Source organism: Salvia splendens, chromosome 4, assembly GCF_004379255.2.
Source record: "Salvia splendens isolate huo1 chromosome 4, SspV2, whole genome shotgun sequence".
Lineage (NCBI taxonomy): Eukaryota > Viridiplantae > Streptophyta > Magnoliopsida > Lamiales > Lamiaceae > Salvia > Salvia splendens.
Window position 1 is genome coordinate 40,974,222 of NC_056035.1, and position 25,943 is coordinate 41,000,164.

Consider the following 25,943-nt stretch of genomic DNA (forward strand, 5'->3'; position numbering starts at 1 on the left):
TTTTTTTTAATGTTTTTTCAATATGATAAATGCGACATATCGATTTTTTATCCACCTATATGAATTGTATACCGATTTCAGGCAAATTATTTGGATTGCTCAAACCATAAATCGATAACTTATGAGTTCCTAACTCATGTCTCAAACAATGAATCGATAACTTCGATGATTTGCTAACCCATCTCATTTATGTAACGTTGCGAATTTGAGGTGTGAGTTATGTCGAAACTCGAAAATAAATGCCTAAGTTATATAATGCGTGTAAATAATATTTGCACATTAAATTATAACCTAACAATTGGTTAACCGCTCTGTGCTCTTCTCTCTCTCTCTCCTCCAAAATCTCTCTCTAGAAAAGCTTCAAACTTGACTCTGTCCCTCCTTCGATACGATCACAATCACCTCGTTCAAGTCGCCGGCGCTTGCCCTACAGCTACAAATCGGCAGTTATTTACACACCGCGGCGCCACAAATGGAGCTGCCGGAGATGGATTCCATGGCGTCGGCGATCGGAGTCTCGGTCCCCGTCCTCCGCTTCCTTCTATGCTTCGTCGCCACCATTCCTGTCAGCTTCCTCCACCGATTCTTCCCCGGGGGCCCCACCGGCCGCCACTTCTACGCCGCCACCACCGGGGCTGTTCTATCGTACCTCTCCTTCGGATTCTCCTCCAATCTGCATTTCGTCGTGCCGATGCTGTTAGGTTACGTGTCGATGGCGCTTTCCCGAAAGCACTGTGGGATTATTACCTTTTTCCTGGCGTTTGGATACCTTATCGGATGGTATGTTTCAGCTTTGATTCGTTCCTTGTTGTTCGGTATTCGTATCTATTTGTTGCCTTTTTTTGCTTTAGAATATAGTATAGAGTTTTGTTTTGAATTACGGAAGAGAAACGAAAAATCGAAAGGATTGTCATTTGATGAGGGGAATGTTTAAAATTTCAACTCAAGAATAGATGCTATTTTCCATTTGGTAAGGTATTTTCGTGGTAATTGGAACTGAAAACAATACATTGATTCAAATTTTGGTACTTTCTTCTCCATGTTTGTGAGGTGTTATCTTCCAATTTGTGCGAGGTGTTGTTTTGCATGCTTGTTCAGTACTGTAGTCTTACACTATGAATATGTTTAAGTAGATTCTTAGAGGTTGGAGAAGTGTTCTATCTTTTGCTGTTGAAATGCTAGAAGCTACCCTTTATAATTGGTGCGATGGATTAAGTTAGTTGTTATTCTAGCTCTACCTAATCGTTTAAGCAAAGTACTTTGATAAGGCTGTAACTGAAAGCCAACTGTGAAATGGGTACTTCATTAGCAAAGCATATACCATATCCATTTTGAAGGAACTTGGGTTCTACTTTCAGCTGTTGAAGAACAATACAAAAAGACATAATTGTGTAAACTCAGTTTTCATCATTATTTGTTTACATTTAACACCATGTAATTTGTTTTCTTACACTCACTAGCAGCTACCTTAGGCACATGAAAGCAAACTCACATGGTGTTAACTCTAATTTTTTTGTTAACAAGTGAGGCCATTTTTGTGGAGACATCAGTAGCTGGGGTTCCGACTTCTGAGGTCTAATGTGGTGTGCCTTATCACATTATTACTAAAAGGCTCAGACCCTGGTATTTAGTTTTTTGTTGTAAATCCAAAATAAAACTGAACTAACTCATGTACTGGTGAGAAGAGTGCAAGTCACCAGTTTGACTGTCAACTGCAGCCATCTTGTTTTGGTTTAGAAATAAAAGAAATGGGGGCCTCTCTCTATTTAGTGGTTCTATATGCCCTTAAGAGTGACTTGCAAGTGCTACTTTTAAGTTCTCTTATGCTTGATGGGGGAGTAATATACATTTATGGATTGTTTCACCTTTTGGGGTTGTAAAATTTGGGTTTAGATTAGTTGGATGGTGCTAAGTATGATATAGTATTAATTTGTTTTAATTAAAAGATCACATATGATATTCGGTTCCTTTTTGCTCACTGCTAAATTATGCATTTATTTATGAATTGACTTTTGACATACCTGTGTAGCCATGTCTACTACATGAGTGGTGATGCATGGAAGGAAGGAGGTATTGATGCTACAGGTCAGCGCTTGTTCATTTATTTGTGGCTGAATTTTGACTTTCTTCCGTTTCAGGGTTTAGAGGTTTATCTTTGTCCATTCTGACGTTAACCTGCATTAGTGAACCTCTGTAACCTATGTAAAGAACTTCTATAGAGCACATAACTTCAGAAACCAGTAATACAGCCATGTTTTTGCATTCGTCTACTAGTATACATCTTTGAATTGCATCCTATTCAACTTCCTTTTGCTTCGTTGCCTGCTACCTTCTGATAGTTCACTCTTGTAAACATAACCAATAATCCTCTACGGGTGTTTATTTGTTATAAGAAGCTCATCAATTTTAAAGTACGAAATATTACTGTTTTCTTTTAGTAAGTTATCTATGATAGAAATCCATGGGTTCCATCCTAAAACCAATTGGTGATAAGAGGAGTGGCCCATGAGACTTATATACTAGTTTCAGTTTTCTCTTGACACCGATGTGGGACAGTTATATGTTATATTTTTACTTTCAATTGCCAACAATCTATTTAACCTACTCCCATTCAAATGGATAAAACTTCCATCATATTGTAGCAGATTTTTGTTCATGTCCTTGGGGTTCACAATTTGCAGGTGCTTTGATGGTGATAACTCTGAAAATTATATCATGTGTCATAAACTACAATGATGGAATCCTCAAAGAAGAGGATCTACGTGAAGCACAAAAGAAAAATCGGTTGCTGAAGATGCCATCATTATTGGAGTACTTTGGCTACTGCCTGTGTTGTGGAAGTCACTTTGCAGGTCCTGTTTATGAAATGAAAGACTATATTGAATGGACTGAGAGGAAAGGGGTATTGTATTTTATTTCTATTATTATGTCAATTCTTTGCCTGTCTTGTGGAACATACAAACTTGTACTAATAGAGTTCCAATATCAACTTTAATAGATTTGGCAGCCTTCTGATAAGGGACGGCCCCCCTCTCCTTATTTCGCAACTCTCAGAGCTATTCTGCAATCTGCTATCTGCATGGGCTTGTATCTGTATCTTGTACCACATTTCCCACTTTCTCGATTCACAGAGCCAGTGTACCAAGAATATGGGTTCTTAAAGAAGTTAAGTTACCAGTACATGTCAGGTTTCACTGCTCGTTGGAAGTATTATTTTATTTGGTCAATTTCAGAAGCTTCTACTATTATTTCCGGACTGGGATTCAGTGGCTGGACAGATTCAAATCCACCCAAACCCAAATGGGACCGTGCAATAAATGTGGATATATTAGGTCTCGAGTTGGCCAAGAGTGCAGTGCAGATACCACTTGTGTGGAATATTCAAGTCAGCACCTGGCTTAGGCACTGTAAGTTCAATTTCATTCATAAACTGCATACCTGCTGGTTGAAAGAACCAACTCCTTTCATAAGCCTGTTGATGAAAATGAAATGCATTTCATCTTACTTGACGACTTCTTTTCCAAATCATAGGACCATGATGAATGGAGTACTAATTTAGATCTGTTTAACCAAACTAGATATTATGATCTTCTATTTACATTTCCACAATCGTAATTAAAGTACTTTCACAAAGGTATTCTACATAATATCTGATCAAGAGATTGGCTGGAATTTAATTTGTTGTCAATCTAATCAATCTGCGACTCTTTTAGTTGTTTCCTAGAGATTTAAATTAACGTTCATCAGTGTGCAACTTAAGCCTTGTAATTTGATAATGTTTTAATTGTTTAACAAGAAATGCTAGAAAAACTGTAAAGAGCTTTGCAGGATTGTGATAGGTGTGGACTAAATATGTTGCCATGTGATTCGGATATGACTGTGCTATAGCTCTATGCATTATCTTTTTGATTATCCAAACATAAATTTAATATCCATCTAATCGTTGTTTTATTTAGATGTCTATGAGAGGCTGATCCAGAAAGGCAAGAAACCGGGATTCCTCCAGTTGCTAGCTACTCAAACCGTGAGTGCAGTGTGGCATGTAAGTATAAATCCCGTCCGTGTACCTGTGTTGTGTTTTTGTTTGACTTCATTTGTAAATCTGTGTCCAACAAGCTGCCAAGTTCTCCTCTAAAGCTAAAAATTGAGCAATTTTAACAAACAAATTGTTACGACTGTTGTATAATATATTCACACAATTTTCCAAGGAAACGTATCCACCCTTCAATTAAGTGTAGCTTCCGTCTTCCATATTTTACATCTGCTCTTGACTTGTCTATTCAAGACTATATGTATTCGTCAACAATATCTTACTGTACCAGAAGTTTCCTTGACAAATTTATACAGGTGGTTGAATTGAGATTAGCAATATATATACTGATGTAATTTAATTTATTCATCACAGGGACTGTATCCCGGGTACATCATATTCTTTGTTCAGTCCGCTTTAATGATTGCTGGTTCAAGAGGTATCTTCTTTTGAAGTGTTAACATTACATATGACGGCTAAGCATTTTCACAAAGGAAAAATGTCTAACATCATCGTCCATTCATGAGCAGCTCTTTACAGATGGCAGCAAGCCAGCCAAGCAGGTCTGGTTAAGAAGCTACTCGGTTTATTCAACTTCATTTACACCCTTCTCGTGTTGAACTATTCAGCCGTTGGTTTCATGGTTAGTTCTCTTCTCCAATTTTATACTCATTGCTTCACAAGACAAATGATAACATGAGCACATCTGATGATATATACACGATGCACAGGTACTAAGTCTGCACGAGACGCTCACTGCATACGGGAGTGTCTACTACATTGGCACTGTTCTTCCCGTTGTCTTGCTCCTGCTAGGAAAAATCATCAAGCCGGCAAGGCCAGCTCGATCAAAAGCTAGAAAAGCTGAGTGAAAACTCGAGTCGCATTTGCGTTTCATCCATGAGAGGCTTGGGTTGAGATTAGTTGACAGAAAGAGATTTGATTCATCTCCATCTCATTGTTTCTTTGTATTTTATGAATTGGCAAGAAAATCCCAAGCATCAAATTGCTTTTCATAATATAAATTATGGTCTTTTTCATGTATAAATCAACCATGTTGTTCAACCGAGTGTTTACTTTTGTAAGGGTAAGTGACCAGGGAATATTATTATTTTGTCGGAAAGGCCATCCATGAGGTTTGGTCAAATAGCCATAAAAATCATAAAATTTGGTTAGAATTTGATCAAATTTTACAATGTTTCCAACAATTTGTTATGGTTAAATTATTTTTTAAGTATTTAGCAATTATTGTAATAAAATACTGATAAAGTACGGCAAATTCTAAAAAAAGGTGATTGGAAATTTGGAATAATATTAGTGGTGAATGAATTTCACCTTACATGAAATGAAAGGAACTTATCAAAAAATGAAATGAGATTAATTTTTATAAATGGATAAAAAAATGAGACTATTATATATAGACAAGAATAGTAGTGGTATTATATTTTAATCAAGACAAATTGTGGAAAATTCGCAAACGACACATGGAATGTAACTAGACTTAAAAAAATCAAGTGTTACAGTTATACTATACAACTCCATTATTAGTTTTGGCTAAAGTTGAAATGAGCTATAATAGATTGAAATGCAAGTATAGGAGTACCCTTAATATTCATCGTTTTCTTAAGCTTTAAATCCAATCAAATAAAACAGAATATAACCATGTGTGATTCAGAGTGTCTTTGGTGTCAAGATCAAATAAAGTTTCCAATAATCCACCTCAAACCGAATTATAAAAAACAACAGATATATAATTCAATTAATCCAGCTGGCAACAACATGAATGAAATCAATTTCTGTTTCCTCTAACACTAGTCATTTTGAAAATTGCACAAAAAAACAAAAAAAAAAAAAGGAAAAAAAACAAAAGTCCAAACATAACTCTTAAATTCTCCTTCATCCCTAACACTAAAACCCTACTAAACTAAAATTTGTTTTGTCCACATGAAATGGAGGCAGATCCCACAACCCTATCTGTGGGCCCCACTTGCGGAAAGGTAGTATCTGAAGGCGTTTTATCTTAATTCGGGCCACAATTAACAGGCCAGAAGTTCGAGTCATCAAAGCTACAAGTGTATATCATTATTGATTAATTTCTTTGAAAAAGCAATTGGCTTGGATTGGATGACTAACTTTGAAACCAATTTTGTGCGGAAGGATAGCATCTGAAGGCATGTATAGTGTTTCGGGCCACAATAAGTAGGCCGAGAGTCATCAAAGCTACAAGTGTAAATGAAGAACCGTTATTGATCTTCTTTTTTTTAAAGAAAATGGCTCGAATGGTAGACTAAGGAAGCCAATTTTGTGAATAAATAAATATTGTAATAATGTCATCATCAATTATGGACCTCTCTCTCATGCAAGAGATAGAAAAATGTATGTTTCTCGAAGTTTAACATGTGCTGATCCACAACATTATTGGTATAGTCATTCTCTCAGTTGTAGCTGATGAACTGGCCTTAACCCCACCCTACTCCTCAAAGGATAAGCTGCAATTCTACACAAATAATTTCAACCATATATCAAAATATGTGAGTGTTTTATTTATGTGTGACAAATTATTATTATTGCAATTATTTAGGAATCTAAGAGCGTGATCGTGTTTTATTTGTGTTGTTGGAGTTGTTTTGGTTGTTTATAAGAAATGTGACATTAATTATGATTTTGAAATTTGAAGCTTTTTCTTGAAATTAAAATTAACCAAAAGTTAACTAATTTTATAGAATCTCGAACTTTGTGTAAGGTTTTAATTTAAATCAGCTCAACGATTTCTTGCGGTTAGTATTCTTACCACGTAAATTATTCTTACTCGAGAATCTTTTTTTACGAGTGTAAAAATTCTCAAAGTCGAAAATTGACTAGTATGGTCTACTAAGATTGGTGACAATTCAATAGTATAAATATTAATATTAATATGTACAAACTAAACTAGCAACACACTAACAAAACGAAGGGGATAGTTGTTAGTGATATGTTGGATATAAGAGATTATCTTAAATCACTTAGTTGTTTAAATTAATTATTAGTAGGTGGAGTGGAATAAATAGGCAGGACTATGATTATCTAGTAACCTAGTGATTATTCACAAAGACGTATTTCATTACCTCAAGTTATCGATTCTAGTGGTTGTAGCAAAAATAAAAAAAATGAAGAATAATAATTTATTACAAAAAAATCAAATTGGCCTAAATTCAGATATCGATCACATAAATTTTGGTACTAGTACTTTCTTTAATCACTAGTTCAAACCCAGAGATATGGAAGAAGATTTTTTGTTATAAAAAAATTTAAAAATTGTGTCATAAACTAAAACTGTGAATATTATAGCCTCGTCACTTATGCGACCCAAACAACGATCCACTTGATTTAGAGGTTAAGTGATGATAAAATATAGAAGAAAATATAATAAAATAAGAGAGATAAATAAAGAAAAAAATAGGAGAGATTATTTTTTTGTTCAAAAAAAAGAAACCAGTTAATTATTTTTGGACAACCCAAAAAATAAGAGAGATAAATAATGAATAAAACAAGGGAATTTTTTTTTCAAAAAAAAAGAAACGATTCAATTATTTTTGGACAATCCAAAAGAAAATATAACTCAACTATAGTGAAACTGAGAGAATATTACATAAAGATATGCATTCACTTTGAATAAATATCCCAATCTAAAATTTCATAATCATATGGTATATTAGCCTTGTCATTAATATAATTTCTTTACTAATTTTTAGCTTGGCATACACTAATTAAAAGAGAAAAAATTAATACAATGGTTCCATTTCCTTAATATATGTATTGACTATTGAAGACATTTATTTTAGAAACCAAAGAAGTGTGTGTAAATTTATTCCTTGGGTTTTACTTTATCTATTCCAAAATAATAGAGGCGATTCTTTTTAAAACCGAATCTAAGAAATAAATGTTTAATATATTATATAAAGAAAAAAAATATTATAAAGATACAAAGTAGATAATTGAAAATTGAATAATGTTGAAGACAATAGAATGTGAGAGAAAAATATAGTATTAATTTTGTTAAAAGTAGAAACAAACCTATTTCCAATGGAACATCCTATTTTGGTAAAACAACTCTAATAACTTCTCTAAATCTAAATAGAGAGAAATTCTTAGTAGTAAGAGGGTGTTCGTTACTCAAGATTAAATTACCTCAAAATTAAGTTGATCCGAGATTAATAATGTTACCAAAGTAAGATCAAGATCATAAATCAAGACTAATTCTATGAATTGGTCTTTTAAGATTAAGTGTCACATTGTATTTATTATATATTATTATATATAGAGTAAATGCCAAAATTAGCCCTATGGTCTTTTTACCTTTTGGTCATAGACTTTATCTTTTGGATTTTTTAATCCTGCACATATGGAAATTTGATCATTTTGGTCATTCGTCAATAGTTCCGTTAAAAACTAACGGTCAACGGGTTTAATCCCGATTTTGACCAAATTGAACTCTTAATTATGATTTTTAAGTCACTAATTAATCTCCTAAGGTGGCATTCGGTTGCCATGACTAATATCATGAGACTATCCATCTAGGATTAAGTTGTTGGATTATTTTAGTTGGAGGGGGAGGAAGAAGAAGAAGAAGAGGAAGAGGAAGGAAGAAGAGGAAGAGGAAGGAAGAAGAAAGAGTTAAGAGTTTAATTTGGAGATTAATTAGTGACTTAAAAATCAGAATTAAGAGTTTAATTTGGTCAAATTAAACCCGTTGATCGTTAGTTTTTAATGGAATTATTGACGGGGGATCAAAATGATCAAATTTCCATATGTGCAGGATAAAAAATCCAAAAGATAAAGTTTATGATAAAAAAAAAAGAAAAAAGAACAATTTTGACATTTAGTCAGGAGTATAATTTTTAGGGGAGTTATAAAATCTTATATATAACAGGAGAATAATTTTTAGGGGAGTTATAAAATCGAACCCTACCGCTAGGAGGAATATTCAAGCATATAGAAAATGTGAACATAAATAATTGCATAGAATAGCTAAATATGACAGGGCATTTAAATTCGTAGAGATTGGAACCTCACAAAGCAATGCATTTGTGATGTTTGTATATCTCTCTGGCACATTGAAATGACAACTAACTAACTTATAATTATCCTCTGAAATTTTGATGCTGACTTATCACAGATTTTGATGCATCAATTAATCATCACCTCAGCTTACTAGTAATAAAATCAATTTTCTTTTTGCATAATTATTTGCTGGCTTCATTTAATGAGGTTCCATTTTCTTTAATAGCAAGGTTAATAAATTTTTTTTTTTTAAAATTTGGATAAGTTTTAACCAAATATATCATCATTGTATTAATTGCAACGCTAAAATTATTTGGCGTCTATTTACTAACTAAAAATGTAAATATATTGATACCACAGTTTATTAATTACATGCTGCGAAATAAACTAGCCATATATATAATCATAGAAAGATTAACATTTTACATACAAGGATGAACTATTTTACATTTGACTAATCATGAATTTTAGCCAATATTTTTGTCTAAATTTAAGTTCTAAACCGAAACAGTTTAATTTCACATATACCCATAACATTTCCTAAACATATTTAGATATGGATCCTTTAGTATTATGCTTGCAAGCGAAAAATTTCCTCTTTTGTTCTATCTTGACTTGAAGTATACTAATCTAGAAAATGGAAAGTCATCATGGTTAATGATGAAAGAAAATTAACTTGGGATTGTGCCTTTTGCTACGACAAGTATCTACCTTTTGCAGTATCTTTATACTCAACTAATAAATGTTGGTAATGTTAGGATCGTCGACTGCAACATTAGTTTGATATTGTCCGCTTTGGGTTAAGCCCACACGGATTTATTTTTGGGTCACTCCCAAAAGGCCTCAAACTAATTGGGGTTGGACAGGAATTATATACACCTTCCAACTTCCCTCTCTCATCCGATGTGGGATGGGTTTGTAACCCAACAAACCTCCCCTCAAACCGAGACCACATCGGGAACGCAGTCGACACGAACATGGGTCGTTCCAGCCCTTGCCCCTGGGTCATCCCGTGCCCGACTCTAACCCGAGTCCTTCAGGGCCCGACCCTAACCGGGGCTCATCCAGGCACAACCCATAGCCACCTGGGCTCTGATACCACTTGTTAGGATCGTCGACTGCAACATTAGTTTGATATTGTCCGCTTTGGGTCAAGCCCGCACGGATTTGTTTTTAGGTCACTCCCAAAAGGCCTCAAACTAATTGGGGTTGGACAGGAATTATATACACCTTCCAACTTCCCTCCCTCATCCGATGCGGGATGGGTTTGTAACCCAACAGGTAATACTCCCTCCGTCCCGAGCTACTCGCTCATTTCCTTTTCGGCACGGAGATTAAGGAATGAGTGTATAGGAAAGTCAAAAATGACGGTTGTAGGTGAAAATTTTTACTAAAAATGGAAAGAATGCAAGTAACTTGGGACGCCCAAAAAGGAAATACGTGCGAGTAGTGCGGGACGGAGAGAGTAATATTTTCTGGATCGATGTAAAAATGCTCAAAGTTAGAAGCCGACCAATAGAGTCAATATTTGACAATCTAAATAGTAATAATGCCAACACATCAACAAAATCACAATAAAACAACAACACAAGTACTAACAAAAATAACAACCAACGATTGTATGCAAAAATGTCAAACTCGTCTATCTCCTTTAGGGGAAGTATCCATCTCGCAACGTCCAACCTTCAAGTCGTAAACAACACAATCTTCTCAGACTGATCAATTGGACATAAATTCAATAACCACAAAAGGTAAGAAAAATAAATCCCACGGACAAGAGATAACTAAACCAAAACCCTAAATATTTTAGCTTTTGATAAATGCCAACAATAGTCTAGGGATGAATCATCTCACAATAATCAATTTTACTGATCTCCAATCAAATTTGAAAACAGTTGCTTCAAGAAATTGATTCCTCTACTATTCGTTTAGCCTACTATTTTTTTCATCCTCTTTAATCATTTTAGGTACAAAAAGTGGCTCTCCATTATCAACCAATACTCCACAGATGTTCACTAAATCCAATATACCAACCATGAGAGATAGTTAAATATACATAAAGCATAATTCTTGATTTGTTGAGGTCATAGAGATTGTACTAAGTGATGTTGTTGAGAATACCTAAATTAAAGTACATTTATATCCTTATTCAGATGTTTTTGCATTGAAATAACATGGAATATAAATACATCAATGTAACTCAAACATTACTAGTTTTAGTTTATCATAAGTGACAAAATTATTCATCCATACTACGGCTTTTTCCAATAAAGTTATTTTATTGGACTATTTTAATAATTTATCGATAGTTTAAAATCTAAAATTTAAAATTTATTTATAATATAGAAATCTAAAAAATAATCAAGTATTTTCATTGAAATTTTATTACCTAATTTTAAATATTTGAATATAATTATGTATAGTTCATTCAATACAATACGAGTAGTATTTTATATTCTTGTTACTTAATTTTGATGGAGGAGTAGAGAAACAGTGATGCTTAAACTGTAGACCTCTATAATAGAATAAAGAAGCCAAAAAGGTTAATTTATTAAAAGTCATTAATAATTCGATATTAATGCTTAATATGGACAAAGAAGACATATCCAAGCCAAGAATCCAATAGTGACCAAAGCCAACAGAAAATATGAAAGCTACCACCTTTTTTTTTTTACACTTTTCTCTCTCCCAATTGTTGTTAATGCAGCGTTTATAATGTGCATAAACTACTAGATTAAAATTCATTATTTCCATCAAATTAACATTAAATAGTACTACTACCCAACACCAACACACAAAACAACAAAAGAAATAAAAACCAATTAAAAAAAAAAGAAAAGAAAACCAGCAACAACCCAACCAAGACATATTGTCATATTCTCCTTTCCCTACCCCCACCCCACCCCACCCCACCCCACCCCACCCCCTATATATATATATATATATATAGGGTTGCGTTAAAGATAGAACCATTCTTAGTGTAGAACCTAGAACTCTACATATTTTATTCATTGGATGGGGAAAAAATGACGGTCAAGATTAAAAATCATACATATTAGACTATGTTTTCACGACATTCCGGACTCAACATGTGAAAAAACTCACATGTTGATGGAAGAATGAATGAAACGAAGAAGAGTCCATGCATGCTTTATTTTTTCACTTATCTGCATTCACCCATTAATAATAGTCTTGGTTGTAATGGGAAGTTGCTGTGCAAATCAACACCATTATATATATATATATATATATATATATATATAATGAATTCAATCCTACCAAGCTTCATTATATATATCATATTCTTTCTTAAATTTCCAAGAACACATCCCTCTATAACTAGCTAGAAACACAGATTTCTTAACAAAGTACCTTGGGGATTTTGTATGTATATGGAGTAGTATATACATAACTTAAGGCACCATGTTGTTGCTCTGACATTTTGTGGGTCAGAATTTGGTTCTATTCTTCCTACATATATAGTATGTTCTTAGCTTAGCACACAAGCACTTCCAAATTCATCTCATCCAATTTTCTTGTCACTTTATTTTTCCCAATCTTTCTTCACACATTTCACAACCATATAAGGCTAAGGTGTCACATTCCCACCACCATGAACAAAGACTACATTTTGAGGATGAAACCTAACAAGGCCAACAAATCTCCCACCGGGGGAGGCGAGGTCGCCGGAGGGTGGGAAGTCCGGCCAGGTGGGATGCTGGTGCAGAAGAGGAACTCAGATTTCAATCACATTGTTTCAAACATCAAAGTTAGAGTGAAACATGGCTCTGTTTACCATGATGTTGTGATCAGCTCTCAAGCCAGTTTTGGTAAAGACTGCATTTTTACGATGGTTTGATTGATTTGATTCTTGATTGTGGGATTCAAATTTTTATTTAGTTGTGATCAACTCTCAAGCTAGTTTTTGTGTAGACTGCAATTTTATGATGATTTGGTTGATTCTTGATTGTGGGATTTCAGTTTTTATTTAGCTGTGATCAACTCTCATGCCAATTTTGCTAAAGACTGCATTTTTATGATGATTTGGTTGGTTCTTGAATGTGGGGTTTGAATTTTGTTTTGATGCAGGTGAGCTAAAGAAGATGGTGGCAGGGGCAACTGGGGTGCACACACAAGATCAGAAGATAATTTACAAGGAAAAGGAGAGAGATTCAAAATCATTTCTTGATAGTGTTGGTGTAAGAGATGGCTCAAAGATTGTGATGGTTGAAGATGAAGTGAGTAGAGAGAGAAGATGCCTTGAATCAAGAAAGAATGCTAAATTGGACAAGGCATCAAAGGAGATTGCAGAGATCAGATCTGAGGTTGATTCCCTTGCAAAAAAGGTACTACCATTCTTCTTGAGAGAATAATTTGATTCATTTATTGAACAATAGTTTTAATTGAATAGTTGTGATTGGTTGTGAATTGGTAGGTGGGAGCAATTGAATTGGAAATTAATGGAGGCAAGAAAGTTGTGGAGACAGTTTTTTTGGGCTTGATTGAATTGTTGATGAAACAGCTCATAAAGTTGGATGCAATTGCTGCTGATGGAGATGTAAAGCTCCAGAGAAGAATGCAGGTTATTAATAATAAAAAAAAAGATGAAAATCACTTTTTATTTTTTATTTTTTTGGTTTTGACTTTGATGAGTTCTTGAAGGTGAAAAGGGTGCAGAAGTACATAGAAACTCTTGACATGCTGAAGATGAGGAATTCCAGCCTAGGAAATATGCAGCAATACCAAAAGATTTACAAGGAACCGGTGTCGAAAACTTGCCAAAAACAGCAAGAAATGAAGAAGATTAATGGGGGTTTCAATGAAGGGCAAGTGGTGGTTACAACAAAATGGGAGACATTCTGATGAACCAAAGAAAGTTCAAGTTCAAGAAAGTTGCTGTGATGAAAAAAGAAGTTATATAATTTCCAATTGAAAATTGTACTAATTTCAAAGGTTGTATAATTAGCTTGCGCTAAAATCGCTTCGGTCTAGCTAAGTAAAATCTTGTAGCGCATGGACTTCACCACTTAGTTAGGCACGTGGATCATAATTCATTTATTAGAATTTGTGTCTTTAATAATTTGAGTTGTAGCTTATTATTATTATTATTATTATTATTATTATTATTATTATTATTATTATTATTATTATTATTATAATAGATGAATTATGACAGAGCTTTTTTTAAAGTCAACACTATATCAGTTCGCAAATACATTGATATCAGTTGGCATTTGGCGTAATAAAACATAGTACCCATTTTTTATTCAATATCAGTTCGTTGATTTATCGTTTCTAACTCTATATCAATTTTTTCACTTAATATTAGTAACTAATATGTTTTGTGTCAACTGATATTAATGTATTAGAAATTTTTCGGTTCTCACTATAACCACTCACCATATGTATGTTTGTATATATGTATTCTATATATATACCGATTATAACCACTCACCGTATGTATGTATGTATGTATGTATGTATGTATGTATGTATGTATGCTCAGTATATATAATATTTTGTCGTGTGCTTAGATATAGTAATGTAGTCAATTTTTTATAGTATAATTGAAAATCTGATTTGGTACTGATTTAAAATAATAGGACGTACACATTCAATATGATGGAGTAGGGGGGAAATAATTTTGTTATTGTTTGAATTACATAAAGTAAACCCCAAAACCAAAAGTCAAGCCTTAATCTGTTGCTGCAAATGACATTGACCCAATATTACAATAATACTAATATTATTGAGTTCAGGTATTCAAGACATGAAAGGTGTTGCTGACGTGGAGAGCATAAATAATAATAATAGTAGTAGTACTAGAATGAAATGAAATAAAATAAGATGACCCAATCCTAGCAGTAGTTGTACTCCACATTTTATCTTTGTAGTACTCCATACAAATTAACTTCTTTAACTTTCTATTACTTTATTTTGTGTTCGACTTTAAACGTCAAGTATGTATAATCTTTTCCGGCTTTAAACGATTTCATTTAAAAAAATGGCAGGATAGAAAGCATGGCGTTGATTCGTTGGGTTTACACACACAGATTTTTTATGTTGAACCACACAATCCATTTATATAATGACTGTGGGCCTCTCTGAAGAGTTGGGCTAAGCCTATCTATTCAAATAAATATCTGGGCTTATCAGTCAACCTAAGTAATTGAATAGTATGCGGCCAGGAAAACTGATACTGGCCCAATGGCATGCGGCCCAGACTATAATGGGCCCACGAGTCGTTTTCAATACTATGTAGTAAATGTTTAAATTATTTTGTGGATGATACCTTTGTGTTATTCTAATTGTTAGTGTTAACATTATTTTTAAATAATAATAGTTATTATAACAACAATGATGATACTAATAATAATTGCTATAATTATTGGTATTTATAATTTTTTTATTCCATATAAACCAAATGTACAATTGTGTAAGTAATCATAGAAAGATTGGAGTGACAACTAGGCAAAACTTGCCTAATCTACGTTAGCAGTGTAGTGTATGTAATCATAGAAAGATTGAGGACGATTTGTTAATATAAGTAGAACATACCAAATTATGGTTTAAATTAATTCCTATTTCCATTCCATATGAGTTTGTGTATTCATCCTAATTAAAATTTAATTATGAATAGTAAACTCGAAATATGAATTAATAAATCAAATATATGCAAACTCTACCAAAGTTTAATTCAAAATATTTACACGATTTATTTTTGCCTAAGTCTAATTCAAAAATATTTGGTGGGGGATGGATAGCACGATTGCAAAGAAGAGAGGCTATCATGTGGTTGATTTCGAGCCACAACAAGGAATAGAAAATTTAAAATTAGCCAATTAGGCAACATACCAAACAAGAATTCAAGTACCAAATAATTAATGTTAGAAATCATTTTTCTTATAACTATAGAATTGTCAACCAATTGTACTTCAATTTATAATTATAAAATGAGAAAAAAAAACACAATTGTACTTCAATACTATATATATATGGCCATAAAGGAAGACACATGAATGTGATTTATATCCTTGCCGCTATTTCAATTGGGATGCTTTTTTTTTTCCTGTAGAAAGGAGGAAATAACAACTTATGTCAAGAGGGCTCGAGTCTAAGCTCCTTGCCGTTAGGACAAATGCTCTGGACTCTTTCATATAGCAATAGTTATTGGAACTTAATGTTTAGTTGTATATATATTGATATATATTACGATAATTAATAAATTCGTATTCAACATTATGAATGTCTGTGCTCAAAAGTACGCACATATTCATTTATAGTACTATATGTATTTTTTGTATTTTATCATTAAAATCCATCTAAAATTTTATATGTATGACAAATCTCAATATATCATTGGATTAACAATAACAATGAATGAGATTTGATATTATATATAATACGTATAGGGATTAACAAATATTAAGAAACTTTTTATGACTAAAACTAAGAATTAACCGGAGCTTAGATAAGTACTAGTAAAAATCTATGACTGATTCATTATATTCAGTATTTACCATAGATACTCGCAATCAAAGTACCACTAAAATATTTCTTAATAGTTAAGAATTCTCATTTAAACAATTTCATTTACATGTAAACCATCACATTAAATATTGGTATACCAAAAAGTTAAAAAAATGGAAATGATAAAAGAAAGTTGCTATAAGTCAATAGTAAACCCAACATCAAAGTAATAAACTATGGATGTTCAAATCTTTTATTTGTAGTTCCAAACAGTGATGTTAAAGCCTAGTCTTTAGCCTTCATCAACTAATTGAACAACAATCACATACATACATATATAAATATGAACTAGTGCTTAAATAATAGAGTCGGTATTATTTTAATTATACTAATTTAAGAAGGTAGGGCAATACATATTCTTCTGCGGCCAATGAATTAAGAGTTAAGTGATTTACAATATAGTCCAGGATGATTATATTATTAGTTACTGCTTACTGCATGTACATATACAGTAACATGTTGAATAAATAGAATTTAATAAGGAATAGAGTATGAATCAAACTGTTCACTTATATACTAAGAATATTTCGTTTATGATAGAGTTTCTAACCAATACATTATTACCTAATATTATATAATTTCTTTTATAGTTTGGAGCTAAGCTAGAGAAACTTTACAACTATTAACCCTAGGGTTTTTAAAAATTCTTCCTCCATATACTTAAGGTAATCAAACTCACCCAACACAATCAATCTATTAGGAATAATAATCAGTCTTATATGTACAAACACTTGTTTTTTCACACACACTTTCAATTTTTTTCTCTAAATATATAGACAAACTTTATATGTTTTGCGATTTCTCGGGATTTAGGAAATAGATATTGATTTGGCATCGACATGACTACTATGAAATGTCTAAGTAGTAGTTGATTCGATGCCTCATGAATATCTCTTTCCGATGATTAAATCCTAGGAAAATGACATGAAACAAATACTACTTATGCATTGGATGAAAAAAAATAAAATACATATCCAAAACAAAAGAAAGGAGCAACTATTTATGTAATTTAAAGAAGCTACTTTTAGTCCATATGATGTGACTTCACTTAATAGTTCAAGATAAACATTTGGACCATTTCTTTCAGTATTTAATGTGTATAAATCAACGAGAGACTATTAGTCACTAGATTCGCCAATAAAAATTCATAGTAAAAAAGTAGATAACCAATTTCTTAGATTAAAAATTAGTATTATTTAAATTACCTACATATCAATAGAGAAATTAGTTGTCTATAACGATATAATTAGTCATTGGGTCCTTTGGTGAAAACTATCACCACAGCCAAAAAATAGTTATATGTATATATGTACTATACATTAATTTGTATGAGGGAAGAGAAAGTAGTAATGGATGATGAGCGAGCATTGGACAGGTTAGAATAAGTTGTTTCTTCCCTATACGTGTTTTTTGGCACTTGTCGCCTAAAAACTAGGTTGTCTTAGTGCGTGTGTGTGTGAGCTGCCATTTTCACATATCTCTAACCACGACTTCCCCACGGCCTAATTTCATTCCCCACATCAAACTTTCCACTTATATACCAAACCCCCCTTTTCCCTCCTCCTTATTCACCTCTCTCTCTCTCTACATATATAGCAAATCGATACTAACACTCTTTATTTATACGTACGACACTATATATGTGTATTGTGTGCCCACACATAAATATATATGTCCCATTCTCCACATCCTTCTAACATGAGTCAACAACACCATTCCTCTCCCCCTATTTCCCCTAAACCCATCCCCCCTCCTCCGCCACCACCACCACCACCACCACCGCCTCCGCCGCCACGGAGTACTAAAACCGTTCACACACCAAAGGATCAATCGCAATCGCAATCGCAATCGCAATCGCAATCTCAGCATTTACAGCCCTCAATCGGAAGCGAATCGCTACCGTCTCCGAAAAAAGTCAAGACCGCGGCCGCGAAGCCGGGCGGAGGGAAGCACCCGACGTACCGGGGCATCCGGAGCCGGAGCGGGAAATGGGTGTCCGAGATACGCGAGCCGAAGAAAACGACTCGCGTGTGGCTCGGCACCTACCCGACCCCGGAGATGGCGGCGGCCGCATACGACGCAGCCGCCCTGGCTCTTAAAGGTGCCGGCGCGGCTGTTAACTTCCCCGATCGGGTTAGGGAGTATCCGGTCCCGGACTCGCCCGCGCCGTCGGATATCAGGAGGGCGGCTGCGGCAGCCGCCCTCCTGATGAAGCCGGTTGAGCAGCGGCGGGCTGATGGTGATGATCAGGATCAGGATCAGCCCGCCGCTGCTGGGGATGCAGAAGCGGCGGCGGAGGAGGAGCATGAGTTTATTGATGAGGAGGCGCTGTTTCATATGCCGAATCTGCTGGTGGATATGGCGGAGGGAATGCTAGTTAGCCCGCCGAGAATGGCGTCGCCGCCGTCGGATGATTCGCCGGAGAATTCTGATGTGGAGAGTTTGTGGAGCTATTGATTTGTTCAAGGGAAAAACACTGGACACGTAAGATTGTTGTACTACTATCATTTATTGCACAAGATTATATATATAATACAAAGACACATTAATTTGTGTTCAAGTAGGAAAATTGGTTAATTTCTTGTTATTCCTATTCCTTTCAAGCTTGTTAAATTTCGGTTTGAAGATTTGCAATCGATTAATTAGATTCAAATCTAATACAATCGATATTTAGAATAGTTGTATTTGTGTTATATATCATTGTGTGTGAAATGAATTAGTCCGAATTAATATTAATTTCTTGTGTTTTGAGATAATTTGCCCTAACGGAGAATGGATGCATGGAAGAATTACATCTAAGGTTCCAATTGTGATCGATATTGTTATAGTACCTTCTCCTTTTCTCTACGGCAAGGATGGTTTATTGTCGTTATTCAAGGTATGACGAACATGGTAAACCACGATGTTAATATAAAATCGTCTAAAAACCATATAAAATGTGTTTGGAAAACATATGAGATGCAACACCACAACTAGGTAAAAATATCGAAATTTACACAACAACATAAAGTAAAAGAGCCATACAAGCGGGGCATGCGATATTGAAAGAACGCGAGCGAGATTTGATGACTCGATTTGACCAGCTAGACCTAGAATTAAGTGTTGGTGAGTTTCAAAGTTGAGAGCGTTAAAATTTTAGATTATTTCAATATTGATTTGAACATGGGAGCGTTATATTTATAAACATTTACTTCATTTAAAACTTGTTTTTATTTTTTTAATTTTTAATTATTTGTAGTGATGATTTGAAATGGTGAGGCCGAATTGATCATGACATATTAGACAAGGGTTTCAACGGATCAATTAGTTTTGGGACAAAAAGGTTTCTTTGATGCTATGATGAGAAACAAAAAAGGCCTTTCCGAAATTTTAGACATGTTATGGTCAAACCAAATCGTTCTTGAAGTTGCTTTTGCCTCAAGCAAAAAAACCCATATCACAAAAAGATGAATACTAATTACTCTTATCATCAAGCATTGATTTTTTCCATTTTTTTATTTTAAACCCGAAGTATAATCAATTGAGTTGCATTTAGTCGTCATTCTTATGATTAATTTCTACAAATTAATACCCAAATTATCATTCAATTAAATTTGTAATTAGTGGAGTTCCACATATGTATAAGATATACTAACTTTATCCTTTTTGGGATATGTATAATCATGTGGATTTTTTTATAAAGGCGTCAGCAGTGGGGCGCCTTATGGCGCGCCACGTCATCAGTTTTATCCTCCTACCTCCCCACCTGCAGTGGGGCGCCCTAAGGCGCGCCCTAGGGCGCGCCACATCATCATTTTTTTAATATTTACAAAATCCATACGAATTTAAAAAACTAATAAATTAAAATACGAATTTCAAAAACTTCATTTCATTTAATAAAAATTAATACATTACAATGCGAATTAAAAAAAACGCAAACTCAGACGTCGAACTACCGGACTCAGACGAACTAGAACTATTGGTGTCGTCGCCGAGATTCATTTTGGTTGGATGTTGAGAGAGAATATGTAAAGAGATAGTCGATATGTTCGTATGTACAAATGAATGAGAAACGAGATTTAAATAGAAAATCAAAAACGCGTGTCATCGTCCGCGACCATCGTCCGCGTAGCCCACAGTGGGGCGGACGATGGCGCGGCCGATGGCCTATCGTCCGCGGCCATCGTCCACGTAGGCCGCAATGGGGCGGACGATGGCGCGACGATCGTCCGCGGCCTATGTCACGCACCCGCAATGGGGCGGACGATGCGCGCCATCGGGCGTGCCATCGTCCGCCCCATTGCGGATGGCCTAAACGTTATCGAATATATACATATGATACAAGACCATTTGTAGCTTAGTAAAGAGATGTCATTACTTCCGAGAGAGAGAGAGAGAATCATTGGTCAAAAGTCTTGAAATTTATAGTTTTATAATAGTTAAAGCAATTATTTATATGGTGGGCCTCATTCTCATTTCTGAATTTACCCTAAGTTGAAAGATATATTTAATGTTTAAAAATCAGTCACTCTATTTATGTTTTTTTCTTTTCGTTTGGGGGGACCATCCTATTATATTTATATCTGATCTTGCTAGGGTTGGAACATTGATAAGTCTATTAGTTTAGTCAGATGATAAATTCATTGGACGTGAATGATCGTGAAATTCGGCTCTACATTACTATGAGTAATGTTACTATTACTCTAGCCAAAAATACACGAGCAATGTAGTTAGTAGCGGTACGGAAACAATTTAGAATATAAAAATCAATAAAAAAACAAACATATCAATAAAAAGACAAAATCAAACGTTTTACGCAAAATCACTACAAAAGAAAAATAACATGAGAACACAAGAATACAACACAGTACGAAGTTATTCGCCAATCTCATCCAAGCCAAATGAGTTGTTATGCAAATTTTATCACCCACCAGTATAAGTAACAAAGGCAAAAAGAAGTGATAAAAGCACAAAGGACCGGATAAGGCCAAAAGCAAAGGGAAAAAAACCCTCAAAAGCATTAAATTGCACCAGTCGTCAATTTTCAAGAATTCAAATAGGACTGGCAATTTTTGACACGACACGATAACACAACACGAACCGGCGCGAAATTAATGGGTTTGGGTCAGAGCTTATTGGGTTCGTGTCCTTATCGGGTCAACCCATTAAGGACACGAAAATTTCGTGTCGTGTTCGTGTCGGGTTCGTGTTATCCGTTAACAATACGTGTTCGTGTCGTGTTCGTGTCATCCGTTAATAAATAATATTTTAATATTATTAATTCTTATTATTTTTATTTTTCAATATATATTAAATTGACTCTCATAGTCTCATACGGTCATATCTCATTTAAATCATTTAAATATTTAATCACTTTCCAATGCGTGTTGTTATCGTGTCGTGTTGACCCGAAATGGTTCGTGTCGTTAATGTGTTCGTGTCGTGTTCGTGTCTGAGGGTAGCGGGTCGTGTTCGTGTTCGTGTTTGGGATTTTCTTAATAGGTCATGTTCGTGTTTGTTACTATCGTGTTCGTGTCGACACGATAACGACCCGACACGCACGATTTGTCACCCCTAAATTCAAACGCATCCTATGTTTCAACAGTAAGCATCAACTAGGTCATTAAAAGATGTCAAACATTTACAAATAAAATTTAATTTGAAAACGAAATAGTCAGAACATTATGAACTGTTTATTACAATGTATAGTTGTATACGTGTGTGGGCACTCGACACTACATTGACTCCTTTCTCTCTCCCATTCTCTCTCTATCTCGTACATTCCGATAGAGAGTTTACCATGAAATTGGTGGGCAACACAACGTGCTCTTGTCAACTCATCTTTGGGAAATGCTCTCAAATTCAATACACTTTCACGACATTTTACCATCTTCCAAATTCAAGTTATTACTGTATTACTATATATATCTATTTATTTCACAGCTACCTGTTTGTTCTCATTTGTTGGGAGGGTAAAAAAAACACTAAAACCTATGTAAAATTCATATACATATTCATCCAATTTAAATTTGATTGGGGTTCACCAATTTTAGATTAGAATTCATTATCTTTGAATTATATACTCCCTCACTCGGTCCCTGAAATTTTGTCTTATTTTTTCATTTTCGTCCGTCCCACAAAATTTATCACATTTTTCTTTTTACTATTTTTGGTAATGAACCCCACATTTGACTAACTTATTCTCACTCATATTTTATTATAAAACTAATGCTTTAAAAGTAGGACTCACATCTTACCAACTTTTTCAACTCACTTTCTATTACATTTTTTAAAACTCGTGTCCGGTCAAACTATGACAAAATATGGGGGATGGAGGGAGTATAATTTATTAATTAATCATAATTAGAATTTAAATAATTAAAACAAGGTATATATATGTGGCTTAATTAGGGTTGATGATTTTCGAATCAACTAGTGGGAAATTGGAATTAACAAATGTAGAGAAATTAATTATATTTAAATCTAATACGTGTGATATTGTGGGTGTAGTGGGCATAATTTTTTATTTAAGTAATAATATTGGCATCACTTAAGAGATCATAATGATCCTAGCTATATTAATAAATTTAAAGGATTAAAAAATCCAATTTCTTCAAATTGCTCAACTTGTAAATTGTAAAACCGTCAATGAGAAAAGTCGGACTTTAGCGCCGAATGTTTGTGCTTAATTGGAGATGTTTGCGTTACAAATTCATACCAAATAAAGTGGTTAATTTTGAATCATTTTCAAGATTTTATTATCATAAACCCCCTAAATTGTAGTATAGGTTTTAACAAAAACAAAAATATGTGTACCTCTACTTTCACGATTTTATAATATACTAGCTATCATTAAAAGCAAAATTAATGTAAAAATAATATTGCATGGATATAAATGAAAATAGAAACGTTTAAAGAAAAAATTATTATATGCAAATAAAAATATGAAACTAATAATAATAATGATGATAAGGAAAAAGAATTCCAAAGGATGGTGGCGACGGTTGGAGAAGATTAGAGTTGGTAAAGGTCGGCCAATGTTTAAAAAGTTGTTTTAGTAGTCCGAAATTGTCACATGATATAAGTATTGATTTGTAAATATTTATTAGAATAATTAATCCCATTGAGTAATATGTAATTATTGTAAGGGAAAAGGGAAAGAAAAGTGAATATTTGGTGGGGTTTTCTGTCTGATACAGAATCTCACAAAGATGAAAGAAGAAAGCCGGAAATTGCTTATGTTTGGATGATTGAAAGAGGTTACCTTTGACTATTGAAAATACATATTTATGGCCGACATCAAAATACACCCTCTCATACTCATTTCTTGTTTTTGGTGGACTGTCTACTCTACGATTTTGTAAATCGCCCATGATAAAATTTTGTGATGATTTTAGTTTAATATCTCACCCAAAAGAATAGCTAAATTATCGATGTTACAATTTTGTGATGATTTTTTTTAAAAAAAATAGTGCAAAAAGTACCTAGGTCATACATAATACTACTACAATTTTGGGATGATTTTAGTTTAATAAAGTATCAAAAAGAGTAGTCTATATCGTCTATAATCAAATTTGCAATTATTTGAGTTTAATTATCGTCCAAAAGAGTAGCCTAAGTCAGCATAATACAATTTTGCAATGATTTTAATTTAATAAATTGTCCAAAAGAGACACATAAATCTTTCATAATACTACAAATTTGTGACGGTTTTAGTTTAGTAGTATATTAAATTGTCAAAAAAGAGTCACGTAAATTGTTCATATTATAGTGTTGTGATCATTTTCGTTTAATAGATCGTCCTGAAGAATAACCTAAATTGTGATATTATAATTTTGCGATGATTTAAGTTTCAGTTTAATAAATCATCCAAAGACTAGCCTATATCAACCATATTACAATTTTGTGATGATTTTAGTTTGATAAATCGTCCAAAAGAGTAACCTATCAGGAGAGAAAGTGATGATATATCTCGCTTGTGTCATTATACATAACTGATGTGGGATGAATTTCTTCGCACTACAATGTGCGATGCCATATTGTATGTGAGATGAAAGGTTATACGATTGTGTTGTGTAAGTGGATATAAATTATTTTCTATATCAAATAATTTTAATTTATAAATAAATGTAAAATTACAAGATACTCTTACAATTTTTTTCAAAATTGTTGGGCCATGGGCGCAGCCCCACCCTCAATGTGTATGGATGTATATTTTTGGAGATCATTTTTTTAGCTATATATGAAGACACATATAGAAGCATAAAATTACGTCGACATGAATAATGTGTTTCTAAATACATTAATGATTAACAAGATCGAATCTTTTCTTTCTTTCTCAATAGATTTGCAATTCAATATAGTCAGGAACGATTATGCGAGTTTGTCAAACTTGGATTTATTACATATAATAATTTAGTGCGAAAGAATATGTTATATCATGATGTGGGGTTAATTATATTCATATATAATCTAATTAGTTGGTTTAAGTTAAAACAAATAGGGACAAGAATGAGATTATTATATGTGAGTAAAGAAACATAAGCTTTAAAATCTGCAAGTGGGAAATGAATTATTTAGAGACAAAAGAAATGAAAAGGCAATATTCTTTCTGCCTATTTTGAATGTTTTAAGAATTGAATTACGACTGCATTTGGAAAAGAGGGATTAGGTGACACATCAAAAATCTTATGATATTAATTCTTCATTTCATTTCATGGACAGTTATTTTTCTTAATGTTAATTGCAAATATTCGTATACCGGTCGATGCATTCCTCCTAATTAAATCACAGTATAAATTAATTAATTTTAAGTAGAAGTTCAATTTAACTTTAAGTAAAAATTAAATTATACTACTAGTTAATAGTTAATCATGACATTCAACATAATTAATTAATTTTAAATAGAAGTTCAATTTAATTCAAAATAAGAATTGAATTATAATTAAGAGTTAACCATGATGTTGAACATAATTAATTAATTTTAAGTGGGAATTGAATTTGGTTTTAGTTAAAGTTAAACTATAATTATAGTTAATTATGATCTTCAACTTAATTATTTGTTTTTACTCTCGAAATTTCCTTCATTTTTATTTATAAATTACTTCAATTCTTCTACGGAGTGAAAATCAGGGTGTAAAAATATTTGAATTTTATTTTTACAATTACATAATATTTGTGTGTGTGAATTGAGACGGTAAAATATATCAACATCATGCATGACCCATCAAGTTTTTTATTTGTATGTTTTGTTTCTTTTGTTTGAATTACTATATAATAGTAGTGAATTGGTTGTTTGGACGAATTCAGACAAATATATATTGAATATAAAAGTAACTGCCAATCTTGATTCCCAGAAATGGGC

The 25,943-nt window shown here is 33.4% G+C and overlaps 3 protein-coding genes across 4 annotated transcripts; all 3 read left to right on the forward strand.

Annotated features, from left to right (window-relative positions):
• Positions 1-276: 276 nt before the first annotated feature.
• LOC121800126 (lysophospholipid acyltransferase 1-like) lies at positions 277-5,095 on the forward strand. Its single transcript, XM_042199702.1, has 8 exons — positions 277-780; positions 2,030-2,085; positions 2,682-2,902; positions 2,999-3,407; positions 3,957-4,042; positions 4,406-4,469; positions 4,561-4,673; positions 4,762-5,095. The coding sequence occupies exons 1-8, from the start codon at positions 473-475 to the stop codon at positions 4,900-4,902; spliced, it is 1,398 nt and encodes a 465-aa protein (XP_042055636.1). The 5' UTR covers positions 277-472; the 3' UTR covers positions 4,903-5,095.
• Positions 5,096-12,372: 7,277 nt separating this feature from the next.
• On the forward strand, positions 12,373-14,150 carry LOC121797710 (BAG family molecular chaperone regulator 3-like). Its single transcript, XM_042196392.1, has 4 exons — positions 12,373-12,900; positions 13,160-13,416; positions 13,506-13,652; positions 13,733-14,150. The coding sequence occupies exons 1-4, from the start codon at positions 12,684-12,686 to the stop codon at positions 13,931-13,933; spliced, it is 822 nt and encodes a 273-aa protein (XP_042052326.1). The 5' UTR covers positions 12,373-12,683; the 3' UTR covers positions 13,934-14,150.
• Positions 14,151-18,182: 4,032 nt separating this feature from the next.
• On the forward strand, positions 18,183-19,336 carry LOC121798968 (ethylene-responsive transcription factor ERF027-like). 2 transcript variants are annotated; one of them, XM_042198256.1, is made up of 2 exons: positions 18,183-18,817; positions 18,870-19,336. In XM_042198256.1, exons 1-2 carry the CDS (start codon positions 18,272-18,274, stop codon positions 18,975-18,977), a joined length of 654 nt encoding a protein of 217 aa, XP_042054190.1. In that variant the 5' UTR covers positions 18,183-18,271; the 3' UTR covers positions 18,978-19,336. The 2 variants fall into 2 exon arrangements, with proteins under 2 accessions (XP_042054190.1, XP_042054189.1); XM_042198255.1 differs by having other exon boundaries at positions 18,183-19,336.
• The last annotated feature ends 6,607 nt before the right edge of the window (positions 19,337-25,943 follow it).